Source organism: Bactrocera latifrons, unplaced genomic scaffold (assembly GCF_001853355.1).
Source record: "Bactrocera latifrons isolate USDA-ARS-PBARC rearing strain unplaced genomic scaffold, ASM185335v1 scaffold_49, whole genome shotgun sequence".
Classification (NCBI taxonomy): domain Eukaryota; kingdom Metazoa; phylum Arthropoda; class Insecta; order Diptera; family Tephritidae; genus Bactrocera; species Bactrocera latifrons.
The window spans coordinates 1,384,488-1,395,550 of NW_017537145.1; the positions used below are offsets into that span (position 1 = coordinate 1,384,488).

General features: G+C 40.3%; 1 protein-coding gene across 1 annotated transcript; it reads right to left on the reverse strand.

The window, feature by feature from the left end:
* Positions 1–331: 331 nt before the first annotated feature.
* Positions 332–8,769, reverse strand: LOC108973539 (coiled-coil domain-containing protein 170). The gene is made up of 8 exons (XM_018940882.1): positions 8,746–8,769; positions 3,413–3,538; positions 2,521–3,336; positions 2,089–2,469; positions 1,421–1,636; positions 1,221–1,355; positions 993–1,163; positions 332–922 (listed from the first exon to the last, which is right to left on the reverse strand). Exons 1-8 carry the CDS (start codon positions 8,767–8,769, stop codon positions 332–334), a joined length of 2,460 nt encoding a protein of 819 aa, XP_018796427.1.
* Positions 8,770–11,063: the final 2,294 nt, after the last annotated feature.

Sequence of the window (11,063 nt, forward strand, 5' to 3'; positions counted from 1 at the left end):
ATATTTTATTAAATTAAGAAAAATACGGATTGTCAACTGAAAGCCTTAAAAGCGACTGTCGTTTAAAATTATGTAATTTATGGACTCAAAATATCTAAATAAAAAAACCACCATCACGGACGGAGGGTATGAAGATATTTCGCACAGCTTAAAAGTAGCCTAGTCTTCATGAATTTTCATGAATAAAATCGAAGGACGAAAAAGTCACCATAATGTTCTTCCAATGCTTACTTTATTGAAACTCGCCTGAGACAGTACTTGAGGGGTATAAAAATAACTGTAGTATCTAAAATTAAGATAATACGCATGAAACTCCATAATTAATGAGCAATCATTTGAAGTCGAGATCATCATAACCACCACTCAGAAAGTCGCCAGAGCTACAATGATGACGATGGACATCCGAATCAAAGCATTTATCATGCAAACGTTTGCTGTTTGTAGCGTGAGCGCCACCTGCGCCTCGGCTATCAGCGCAGCCTGTGTTGCGATCATTAGAGCGATCGGCACAACGCCCCGCACCACCGCGGCTCTTGCTGCGATGCTTGTGCTGGTGATGCTCAGCTGTGGTGTGGTGATGTGCATGTTTGTGCGATGATCTCGCGTGTTCCTCGTACATCGTAACGCTGGTCAGTTCGGCATCGTTGGGCGGACGACAGTGTGGAGTCGGTGGTATAGGATCATCGAAACGCGGACAAGGGTGATCGCCAACCGGTGATGTAGTCTCATAACGTTTGGAGAGTAGCGTAAATTCCTGGTGGGCCGAGCAGAGCGCTTGCAAGCGATGCAGCAGATCCGATTCCGGCAAGTCGCGCAGGTGGAGCGTACGCGCCACTGAGGTACGGAACGATTGCAGGTGGGAGAGACGATGATTGGCATCGGAGAGTTGGTTTTGTAGACGTGTGATGTCATCGCGAAGAGACTGCAGCGAAAATTTGAAAAAATTGTGAGTCGGTAAAACATAATTTTGTGAATTTGAAGGGGCTACGCACAGTAATGAGTGCCTCATCGCGACAACGTCTATTTTGAGATGATTCGCTAGTGGCCTTCAGTCGGTCCTTAACAGCATTAAATTGCGCTAGAAGACGTGTCTTCTCTTCTTCAAGATCGCAAATTTGAGCAGTGAGCTCATCGATTTTGCGTGCCCGCTCCAGGGCAGTGATCTGTACATAAAGTGGGAATCAAGGAAGATACTGTATGTAATATTTATACATTTTTACCTTGTATTCGACGGCTTCTGCGAGCTGCGCTTTGACCTCGGCTATTTGACTGCGTGCGTCCACCAATTGTGCAGTGAGTTTGTCAATCTGTTTGCTAGCCTTCTTGGAGCGGCATACAGCTTCATCGCGCTCACCCTGTGTCGGATTTAATTAAAAATAATTTAAACGATTGTCTTATCTTGGCTTTTACTTATGATAACCTGTAGCATGCACTTGCCCCTGGCGCCCTCTTCAATGATGGCTAATTTACGCCGCAGTAGCTCCAAATGCAAGTCACGTCGTTGCACTTGCTCTCGCAATATGCGCACACGCCGCTGTAAAGTGTAAACGCTGCTGCTCTCCTTCAACGGCATGTCGTGACACGAACGCTCTCGCCTCAATTTGCCATGCGCATGCGTATGGTGATCACAGCAGCCCTGGAGTTAAAGTCCAATATTAATATTTGCAAAGATTTCTGAATAAAAAATAAGTATAATGCTCTCCACTCTGTCTAGGAAGGAATCTATAAAAAATCTTTAGCTGGTATCGGTGGTTCCGACAAATCAGCAACTTCTTGGAAAGAAAATGACGAGTGGAAGTTTGCAGATTGATAACTCAAAAACTAAGGAGCTTCGCGTAAAAAGAGACAGCTGCTCCAAGGTTCGCGGAGTTTAGTACCCGTCTACCGAAAGTTTTGCACTTGGTCTTTTCATTCTGTCATTTGCTTGCTCATAGTTCAGTAATTTGGAAAATGCTAAACTATCAATAGAATTGTCATTACAGCAGTAATCGACATAGTAAACCGAGGAATTAAGTATATTTCTGTAATTACTGTATTCTTCTCAGGGCTGGAGGGAGGCATTTTCATACTTTGAAATAAATTATATACCTTATCTGGTGAATGCTCATGTCGTGAGTGATAGTGATGTCGATGGCCGCCATCATGTTCATGTCCATGGTGATCATAATGAGCGGCAATGCGTTCGGCACGTTCCAACAGCGACTCGGCTAAGATGTTGGTGTCAGTACCGAGCGCCGGCGGCGAGGTACACTCAGCCCAGTTTATAGCACGCGCAAGTCGTTGCAAAAACTCTGAGAGACCCAAGTGATCATTGCGCAAGGTGTGTATCTCAGCTTGACACTTCTCCAGACGCTCCTCCAATTCGCATTTTTGCGCCTCCTCTGTACGCAAACGGCACTGTGTAGTCTCCTGAGTTTCTTTCAGCTTAGACTGCTCCGAATTCAGTTGATCACGCAGCGAATGCAGTTGCTGCAAGTTAGATTTGTTAATCATTTGCTATTTTTATCGACTGCGACTTACCACATGCATTGTCTGATTTTCACTCAGCATATCACGTACTTTCTCCTTGATTAGTGTTTCGCATGGCTCTGGTACATTCAGTTGATTCGCCAGGCAACGCAAAAATTGCAAACGCTCACCTTGAGTGCGATCCAGATTGTTTTGCAAGCGATGACAACGTGACTCGAAGCCACGCAATTCCTCCTTCAGCTTCTCACCACCTATCTCCGACTCGGTTAACCGATCGCGTTGCAATTGCAAGTCACGCTCATACTGACGACAACGTCCCTCCAATTCGTGGTTATGATTGGTCACACCTTCCAGTTGCGCGCTCAAGCGTTGCTTCTCTATATTCGCGAGCGATTTCAAATTCATTAACTCGTTCTCGCAACTGCTTAGCGTATCGCAAGTGGTGCTTGCTTTGGCCTTGGTGCGTTGCAGCTCAATCATTACCTCTTCGGCGCGATTCAGTACACACTCTGGTGTCAGATGTACATTCTCACATAGGTCCACTCCCAAACAGGTGGCCAGACGACGCAGCGAGTCGCTCAGTTGTGCACGCGCCTGCTCCTTCTGTTGTTCCTCGGCGGCCAAGTGGTTCTCCAGGTGTTGTATTTTACATTGTAATTCCTTGTTACGTTCATCGGAAGAGTGTTTCTCCCGCTGAATCGTGTGAATGGTACTGTCACAACGAGTTTGTATTGATTGTTCGCGACTCTCAGCGGTTTGTAAGCGGCTTTGCAAACTACTAATAAGCGCCGATTGGCGTGCAGCTTGAGCACGTAAATTCTCACATTCCGATTCGCGTGCATTCAACGCAACGCGAGTTTCTCCGAGCTTGTGAAAATATGCAACGAAAAAAATAAAATAATTAGGTGATATTCAGTTAGAATTGCTGTGGTTTTCAACCTACATCATTTGAGAGGCGGTCACGCTTATAAGAACAAGCCGCCAATTCACTGCGAAGAGTCGTAACAAGATCAATTCCATGATGGTGTTCAGGAATATTGACCACGGTATTATTGCAGTTCGGGTCAAGCTAAATGAAAATGGGTAAAATAGAAGTTTAATAAAGTTAAGTGAATGAAGTTATACATTTGAAGAAATATTTTTTGGGCGAATGGTTTATACAAGGTCCACCAAAAGTAGAAGAGTACTCCTTACGCATAGGCATATATAGGCCTAGTATAATATATAGATAATGATTAAAAATAAAGAAAACAAGTAAGGAAGGGCTAAGTTCGGGTGTCACCGCACATTTTATACTCTCGCATGATAAAGTGATAATCGAGATTTCAGGCGTGGTTGTGAACCGATTTCACCCATATTTGGTACATGTCATCAGGGATCATTAAGAAAATATTATATACCGAATTTCATTGAAATCGGTDGAGTACTTCCTGAGATATGGTTTTTGGTCCATAAGTGGGCGACGCCACGCCCATTTTCAATTTTTAAAGAAAGCCTGGGTGCAGCTTCCTTCTGACATTTCTTTCCCGTAAAATTTAGTGTTCCTGACGTTTTTTGTTAGTCGGTTAACGCACTTTTAGTGATTTTCAACATAACCTTTGTATGGGAGGTGGGCGTGGTTATTATCCGATTTCTTCCATTTTTGAACTGTATATGGAAATGCCTGAAGGAAACGACTCTATAGAGTTTGGTTGACATAGTTGTAGTAGTTTCGGAGATATGTACAAAAAACTTAGTAGGGGGCGGGGCCACGTCCACTTTTCCAAAAAAAATTACGTCCTAATGCGATCCTTTGTGCCACATTTTACTTTAATATCTTTATTTATGGCTTAGTTATGACACTTTATAGGTTTTCGGTTTTCGCCATTTTGTGGGCGTGGCAGTGGGTCGAGTTGCCCATCTTCCAACTTAACCTCTTATAGAGCCAAGAAATACGTGTACCAAGTTTCATCATGATATCTCATTTCAGCTCTACTCGTCACCCTGATCACTTTGGTATATATAACCCTATATCTGACTCTTTTTAGTTTTAGGACTTACAAACAACCGTTATGTGAACAAAACGATAATACTCTCCTTAGCAACTTTGTTGCGAGAGTATAAAAATATTTATTTAATTTCGATTTTTGATTGTAATTGGTTTAAATGAATGTATAATAAGCTAAGACAAGGTCCAAATCGTTTTACATCTTTCTAATGAACGGTTTACAAAATTTCAAACCCTTGAAGCGTGTCTCTCATAACTTTAAAACAGCCGATCGTTTTAAAATTTTGAGCAAAATATTCGATTTATTCGCACATTGTTCCTTCCAAGGGTTTCCAAAAGGTTAAAATTTTAAACCTCGAAGAAAGTAACTGCTGATATTACCACCCTGTATTAAGTATTTTTCCATAATAAATTAACAAAATATTTTCAAACATCATACTTTAATATACAATTAGTTTTTATATTCTTGCAACATCCTGCTCCGGAGTGTAACATTTTTCTTCACCTAACGGTTGTTTCTATCACCTACAACTAATCGAAATAGACATAAGATTGTATGTATACTTATTTACAAATTTTCAGGCTGAAGAGATGAGTCGGTGGGTGACCGTCTGTCCGTCCGTCTGTCTGAGCAAGCTTAAACTTGAGTAAAAATTGACATATTGCGACGAAAAAGGACTCGGATATTATAATTATATTTCCGAAGTAATTGTATTTTGTTAAATTGGTAGGACTGCCCTGAGTTACTATGCCAAATATGTGCGCGATCTGTTAACCAGTTTGTTTACAGCAGCTGCTTAAGTCGGTATATCTCAGTAGTGCTTTACAATGGATAAAAACATCGTTAAAGAATACATCTCGAATTTTGTATTCCTAACCAAATTTCTGGTACAGAATCGTTACGAATGTTGGAAAAGGCTTACGGTGATTCAGTTTTATAAAAGACATACGCCTGCGAGTCGTGCCCTTTAAAGACGGCTGAGAGTGAGCATTGAAGACGTACCTCGTTCTGGACGACCTTCGATCAACTGAAGAAATTATATAAAAAGTGAAAGATATGGTGATTGAAAATAGTTAGGCAAGAGTTAGAGAGATGACAAGAGAGCTCGACATCTCTTGCGAGTTCGTTCGAATGAGTCGTCCCGATAACGCAATTTTGTTTTTTTTTTGTTTTTGGATTTCTTGGATATGCTTGATCGTGTGAATAGCGATCCGATCCAAACGAGCAAAAATCATTGAAATGGAGGGGAAAAAAAAGCGCTAAAACCAAGAAAATTGAGCCAAAGCGGCTCAAAAATTATCGTTTTTCGAAATTCGAGGTCTGGTGCATCATGAATTTGTTCTGGAGGAACAGACGCATAGTAAGGAGTTCTATTTGCCGGAGTTTGTGTCAGAAAATCCGTCGGTGGCAGTAATTGGGTTCGTGATGGGCATTATCGATCAACTGCCAAATTAAAACATAAAACAACACAACTTTACAGGGAGCATCGTAGTAGCAAGGGCTCAAAATTAAGAACTTTAATATGCACCCCACGACACTGCAAATTTGAGTGATAATCTCGCCTACTCTCCATGTAACGGTTCCCTTAAAAACTACAAAAATATTAATAAAATAATCATCCACAATTCGAGCTGTGGTCAAAAATTGCAATTTCGGTGAAAAGCCATAACTCAGGATCTACTTGGCCAATTTTAAACTCCATCTGATCAAAAAGGTTTCAAATCGCATACCACCATGCATACTTCCCATATATCACATTTTTAAATTCAATATCAATACTTAGCTTTACAGTACTATGAAGACCAAACACCAATGAAGTTATTCAAATAACCCTTGCAGAAATATTGCTCCTGAAGAGTGCCATCTTACGTCCAAAAAAAGTCAAAATCACGTCATAACCTTGCAAGTCTTCGGATATTTAGACCTCGCTGGCTATAGCTGATTTACGAGGTTTGTTGAAAAAGTATTGCGAATTTTGAATTTTCGCGGGTTACGTATATTCGAATTTCGAATTTTTTGTGGCGTTATGTTGGTACTCATGTCTATCACATATGCCGACAAGCTCGGCCATTTTGAATGTTCATTTAATTGTTGACAGCTGCTTTGCTAGCACGTATTTTGGATCGTCTTCGATTTTTACCTATTCAAAAAAATGGATCAAAGAACCTGTATAAAATTTTGTGTGAAGAACGACATTAAGTGCGCGGATGCATTCCGAATATTGACTGTGGCATACGGAGAAGCTACCATGGACCGAAGCAACGTTTATCGGTGGTACCAAATGTTCTCAGAAGGCGGAGAAGATGTGACAAAAATTGGCTTTTGCACCACGATCCCCTGTTCACACATCGTTGCTTGTGCGCGACTTTTTGGCCAAAAACAACACACTAATGATGCCGCTGCCACCGTATTCCCCAGATCTGGCCCCCTATGACTTTTTCTTGTTCCCTAAACTGAAGAGGCCCATGAAAGGACGACGTTACGCTTCCCTTGATGAGATAAAGAGGCATCGACGAAGGAGCTGAAGAAGATTAAAAAAAATGATTTTTTGAAGTGCTTCGAAGATTGGAAAAACTATTAGCACAGGTGTACAATATCTCATGGGGATTACTTTGAAGGGGACAAATTAGATATTCATGAATAAATAAATAATTTTTGAAAAAACACAAAATTCGCGATACTTTTTGAACACATCTCGTATACTGGTTATATCATCCAATCTGTGAGGAATATTATTTTATATGTATTTCTAATAATATTGTAGCCTTCTGTCAAAAATGGGTAAAATCGGGTGATTATTTTTCTAGCTCTCATGTACCATCTAATCTAATATTAGGTTGTCAAAAAAGTCTTGCCGTATTTTCGCTAGTTGGCGCTGAGAGCGCGTAGTTCTAGTTTTATTTGTCGCATCGGGTCATGCTATACCTTTTTGTAAAGCTCATTTCACGCGCTAACACGTGTTTGATTGGTTGTCGTTTCTTCTGAGTCGTTCTTGAGTTATAGCGTCGCAAACATGGAGCAAAATAAAGAGAAAATACGGCATATATTACAGTTCTTCTTCTCAAGCCGCCAATAAAATTTGTGCAGTTTATGGACCCGATACAGTTTCCATTTCCACCGCACAACGATGGTTTCAACGTTTTCGTTCTGGTGTAGAGATGGTTGAAAATGCGCCACGCTCCAGAAGGCCTGGCGTCGAAAATTGCGATAAAATCGCTGAATTGGTCGAAAGACCAATCGAACCGTCGAAAATTTTATGAACAATTGAAAATTAAAAAAAAATTAAAAAAAAAAAAATACCGCAAGACTTTTTTGACAACCATTGTAATGATTTTCGAACTTGAGATTGGCTTTAATTTAGTCTTCTTTGCTTGTTAATTATTGAAAATATTTTCAAATGTCTTTATAATAAGAATGTTGCATATGAATTTAATATTCATTATAAAACGAAATTTTTAATCGGTTACAGTCACTGTTGGATTAAAAATTAGATTTTCACAGTATCGGTATGAATTCTTATATTATTTATCTTCTGCGGATTTGATTATTTCTTTTTGAGCGGTTTGAGAGTTGACATCTTGTGAGTGTGGCAGTAGTTCGATTACGTCCAACTCGTCCTTACTTTTTCCATATATACCAAGTTTCATTGAGATATCTCAATTTGTACTCAAGTTACAGCTTCCACAGGCGGAAGAACGGACGAATCATTTATATACTATATATGCATAACCCAATATCTATCTATTCAGCTTTCAAAAAGAACATACTTCATGAACTCATATTTGCTCAAAAAAATTCTACGAAATTACGGATAATTTCTTCGACCTTACATCTCTAGTTAAAAAGCTATTAGTTTACACTTAAGGGACAATATGGTTGCCTCATTTTTAAAAGGATTTCTTTCAAAAAACCCCCAAATAACTACACTATCGGTAGAAAAGCATGCGAATTCCTTTTCACTACTTTCTTAGAAACCCTCCTCCAAGAAAACATGTTCTTTTTGGATTGAAAAATTTAAAACTTTTATACTTTTTCTTTCAAAATTTTAAAGAGTAAAGTAAACACATGCTCCGCAAAACAAACTTTCGCGTTTGTCCAAGGAATCGAATCACCACTCAAATGGTATTTTCAATCGTTAAAATTTTTTATAAATCTTTATAAATTTTGTGTTTTTCTAAAGTCATTAAATTTCACTTCAATTATATTTTGTTCCACTACTATGCGGTTTTACTTTAATGCGACTGATTAATTTTTTATTCCAGTGAGAACTTAAAGATTTCGCCATTACCAAATGGTGATGATGCGGCGACATCCGCTCATGATGTTCGTGGTGCACAGCGCTAAGATGATGGTGATGGTGCAAATGTTGATGCTTTTTGTCACTCGACATTTTTCTCCACAAACACTGGCTTCACGAGTTAGGAAACGGAAAACGAAAAGGCTCAAAAAACGTCCACGCGTTCGAACAAATCGCGCTCGACTAAATAAAATTAGCGTTTTCGATTAGTAAGTACGTCRAAAATTAGACTGAAGATACATAAAGCCTACTGTCTGCAGAAAAAGTCAAAACGAACGGTGAATGGGTTGCAGACAGCAACATAACAATTACATACCGACGGCAAGGATGGTGTGTGGTTGTTGGTGGCAATAGAAATCGCACTTATGGAATTTATTACAACATAACACAAGCCGTTCAACAGTCACGGCCCCAAATGAAGGTGAACCAAGGGGAGACGTTGCCTAGTCTTTGACAGGGTGTAGGGGTGAAGTATTGACAAGGTGAAAAAAATGGGCGCAATGGCAACGCTATGATAATTTGTTGTTAGTTGATAATTTTATTACTTTGATTTGTTGTTGTTATTTAGGTCATTCACATGACGGCACACAAACCGCCTGGAAMAATGAAATATGGCTGAGGCGATATGTGCAACAACAATGAAAAAGGAAAGCATAAAATGTGCTAAAATTTGTCGTCGGCTRTGCATTTGTGTCCTTATGTGCAAGCTTAGTAACGCTGCGGAAGCGGAAACTCGTCGAACATTGAGTGAGCATGACGGCATAGCGCCGTGAGTCACAGTGTTGAAGTTGGCGTATTTTCCAACCACGGCGGTGCAATTATTCAAATATTCAGGCATTCAATGTTCAAGTCAAATTTACTTGGATTTGCTCCACTGTGATCGGCGTGTGTCTTTTTATAGATATGTCTTCCGTTGAAGTTATGCTTAACCTTAACAGTTTTACCACACGCATTGAAAACTTTCCTGATGAGCGCTTAAGTTAAGTGAAGTTCGTTCGATTGCCAACAAGAAGTCGATAAGTGACTAATCGTTGAAGTTTGCCAAATGCTCACATTTTGAAAAATTGTTACATTATAATCGTAAAGATAAAGTGAGGGTATATTTTTTACCTCATAAAAGAGTATAGAAATATATTTTTCGATCAGAACAACATGTTCGAAGATTGTAGCGATGGCTGTCCAAATCTTGTGACGATACCTTATCAAATTAAATCCAAGGGGATTTTACTCCAGCAARGGAATGATATAATACTAAATAGTATAATATAGAGTTAAATTTTAACCCGTTAAAAACAACCATCGTCCCTTTTACAAAGCGAACATCTCTTCCGGGTTTGAGCCTCAAACACTTGCTGACAGGGAGTTGGAGGTSTTTAAAGAGGCTTTACATAAGCCTCAACCTTACCGTGGAATAGACACATGGAATTAACATTGCCCAGATATATAAACCACTTATGACATGCAGACGCAAGTCAGGTATAATAAGGTGGCTGTAGACCATGATCGTAAGGCCTATTGACACTTATGGAGCGGTTGCTTGGGCATCGAAGGCAACGTAGTCTTCTGTAAGTCTTCAACTATCGAAGCTGGAAAGACACGCCCTCCTCTACGCTTCATGGGCAACGCGCACTTGCCCAAAGGCAGCACTTCATGTCATGCTGAATGCTCACCGCTGCATCCAGTGACGGCGAAACATACCATACTCATGACAGCAGAGGGCTTCGGCAAAGGAAAAAAAAAAAGAAACAAATGAAGGCCTCAGTAGAAGACACACCACTGCTCCTTTTTCCAAAAGACGGCATTACGAAGAGGGTGAACTTCAAGAAGAAGTTTAGGGTGACTCTCGGCAGTAAAGCGGAGTGGAGTGATTCCACGCTCGAGCTACTACTGAGGGGCAGCACTATCCAGTGGACCGTAACACGGGAAGGCAATACAAGAACACATACTAAACCAACCATACCAATGGGATGTTTTTGAAGCATCTTTCAAGCAGAGGTCTTTGCTATAAGTCAGTGTGCAAAAATCAATCTCCATCCCAACTATCGCAACCAGCGTATCGTTATACTCAGCGCTACTCAAGCTGCCTTAAAAGCGGTCTCAGCTTATGAAGTCAAATCGCTATTAGCTGAGGACTGTATAGGAAGGCTGAAGCGCCTATCAGTCTTGGAGTTACTCGGAATGGAAGAGAGAGTGAGGAGAGACAACGGCACTGGAAGCAGGTAACAGGAATGCGCTACGCTAAGTTACAACTGAGAGGTTACAACCTAGCAAACTTTGGTGATATGATCAACCAGCCTCTCTTTGTCGCG

Excerpts from the sequence above, each read along its gene's own strand:
- LOC108973539 (XM_018940882.1), bottom strand. The coding sequence starts at position 8,769 with ATGTCGCCGCATCATCACCATTTG. Across the intron at positions 3,539-8,745 it reads CGCCGCATCATCACCATTTG|CTTGACCCGAACTGCAATAA; the intron begins GTAATGGCGAAA and ends ATTTTCATTTAG. Across the intron at positions 1,637-2,088 it reads ATGAGCATTCACCAGATAAG|GGCTGCTGTGATCACCATAC; the intron begins GTATATAATTTA and ends CTTTAACTCCAG.